Source organism: Amaranthus tricolor, chromosome 10, assembly GCF_026212465.1.
Source record: "Amaranthus tricolor cultivar Red isolate AtriRed21 chromosome 10, ASM2621246v1, whole genome shotgun sequence".
In the NCBI taxonomy this organism is placed as follows: domain Eukaryota; kingdom Viridiplantae; phylum Streptophyta; class Magnoliopsida; order Caryophyllales; family Amaranthaceae; genus Amaranthus; species Amaranthus tricolor.
Genome location: NC_080056.1, coordinates 1,195,001 through 1,197,457, shown reverse-complemented (window position 1 = coordinate 1,197,457; position 2,457 = coordinate 1,195,001). Strand labels below are relative to the sequence as shown.

The window sequence follows — 2,457 nt, the reverse complement described above, 5'->3', positions numbered from 1 at the left end:
AAAATCTCAGGTTTGAAAATTAAACGCTTATTTTTTGAAATAAATTAATTATTGACTTATTTTGTGCATATATATATATATATGTATATATATATATATATATAAATTAGCTAATCCATTTCATAATTTCCATTAACCAGCCACAATCCAACCCATTTTATTTTTAATCAAATAAAATAAAGTTCAACCCGTTTTGTATGAGACTGTCTCACGGTGAGACGACCTCAAAACAAGAAGCTCATAAGGTAAAAGTTTCTATTATTGAACTGTTTAACCCCAAGTACGAAGCATGTCTCATAGTGAGACCGTCTTGTATAAGAATTTGTCAATAAAATTTGTGTGTAATATATATAAGTCGACTTGGTAGAAGGCCCAACCCATTAATATTCTTTATGAGTCGACATGATATAGGCACAACTTTTTTTATTAAAAAAATAACGAGTTTAACAATTTTAAAACAAATTTGGTAAGACTTTTAGCGAACTCGGCCCTATAGCACACCTCAAATCACGGTGTATTTTGTTTATAAAATTATTATCATTAATACAGTTTAATAAATGGTGAAAAAAAGGAAATACATTTTAATATAATTTTGCAATAAAAATTTTCAAGGACAAATGTGCGTATTATAATTTATTTATACAAGTGATAATTAACAAAACATCATTTCCCCGAAAGACAAAGCACTACTTTATAGGAGTCTTTCATACATTGGTGTACTTCGTAGCTGCCCCCAAAAATTATCCGACTCGAAATCATATCCAATACCAGATAAATATCCGAATATAGACCTCTAATCGAGATGACTAGCAACAATCATAAGATTTTGACCCTATACCTTGATGAATACCCGGATATACACCCAGATGAATACCAGATATACACCTAACACCTCTAATTGTGATTACTAGCAACAAGCTTAAGATTTTAACCCAATACCTTGATGAATACCCGAATATATACCCACATGAATACCCAAATATACAGCTCTAATTCTGATGTATAGCAACAAGCATAAGATTTTAACCCAATACAATGATGAATACCCAAATATACACCCAGATGAATACCCAAATCTACACTCCTAATTGTGATGACTATAGCAACAAGCATAAGATTTTAACCCAATTCCTCGATGAATACCCGGAAATACACCTCTAATGGAGATGACTAGCAACAAACATAAGATTTTACCTTGAAATATAAACATGAAAATCGGTAAACATTGACAAAACAACTGATTATGGAACACACAATCAAGTTGATACATTCAAACAATTCTAACATGGAATAAAGAATTACAAACTGCACAAAAGAAACAGGAGAGAAAATGAAACATAGCTCGTAAATAAGTTCAGGAATGAGTAGGTGCATTTGCTGTAACGGTTGAAGGCGGTGAGGGCTCTCTTCTGAGCTCCTTTACAACAGCAGCGAGCGATTCAGGGTTCATACCAAGGTCACATAGTGCAACAAGAACAGACAGAGTATGACGATCTAATCCTGTCTCGAGTATGTTGGACATCTGAAATGTCAGTTCCAAAGACTCTCGTGCAGTGCGTGCAGCTTCTGGATCCATTCTGCTATTTCCTGCAGCCGAGCTGATTTTGTGGTTCACTGACCACCGGGACAAACAAAAGTGAAGATGGTTTAGCCTCTTTATGCGATAAATGACTGATTAAATCATTGTGTTTTGTCATTTGTAAGTTACAGATGATATTTGTGATCAAAGGGCAACTAAAAACATCTTAATATGGATAAGGTTGTGCACAACCTATGTTACTCGGACTCTTCATTTTGCTTAACGTATCCGTGTCCGATCCTTGATGCTTGGACATTGTTATAACACTTAGACCCTTCATTTTAGCCGTAAAATTGAATATTTAGACATGTCCGACACTTGGACACGTATTAGTATCGTTATAAACCCAGCTTAGCATTGGGGTGATGCAGAATAAGAAATCATCAGCAATAAAGGTCACACAGCTACATATGCAGGCATGTAATCCTAGTATGCATCTAAAATTACCAATATGTGAAGAAAATCACCGTTCACAACATCCTTCACCACATGACAAAATTATCAATATGTGAAGAAAATCACAGTTTTAACAGTTCAAAACATCATTCGGAAAAGACCCGTATGATACATTGTCAAACATCATGAATTTATAACCGCCTAATTCAAATTCTAACGACCAATCAACCAGTATATGTATAATGGCCTAATTCAAGCAAGTATGATTCAATCCACCGTTAAAATAACTTAAATTCACCATTAAAAAACACAAAAGCCCTAACTTTTTGGAAAAAAAAAAAACCCTAAAAATGAAAATGACCGAAAAATGAAAAAACCCTTAATTTTTGGAGAGAACCCTATTTAAATGAAATTAATCACCATTAATAAAACTTAATTTCAATCCACCATTAAAACAACTCTAGTTTACCATTGAATAACAC

General features: G+C 33.5%; 1 protein-coding gene across 1 annotated transcript in view; it reads right to left on the bottom strand.

The window, feature by feature from the left end:
- Positions 1 to 1,197: 1,197 nt before the first annotated feature.
- Positions 1,198 to 2,457, bottom strand: part of LOC130826101 (mitotic-spindle organizing protein 1B-like) — a 1,644-nt gene continuing 384 nt past the window's right edge. Inside the window, exon 2 of the mRNA XM_057691640.1 lies at positions 1,198 to 1,614. Coding sequence (XP_057547623.1) covers positions 1,355 to 1,576 — 222 coding nt within the window. The 5' untranslated portion in view covers positions 1,577 to 1,614 and the 3' untranslated portion in view covers positions 1,198 to 1,354. The remainder of the gene's footprint in view (positions 1,615 to 2,457) is intronic.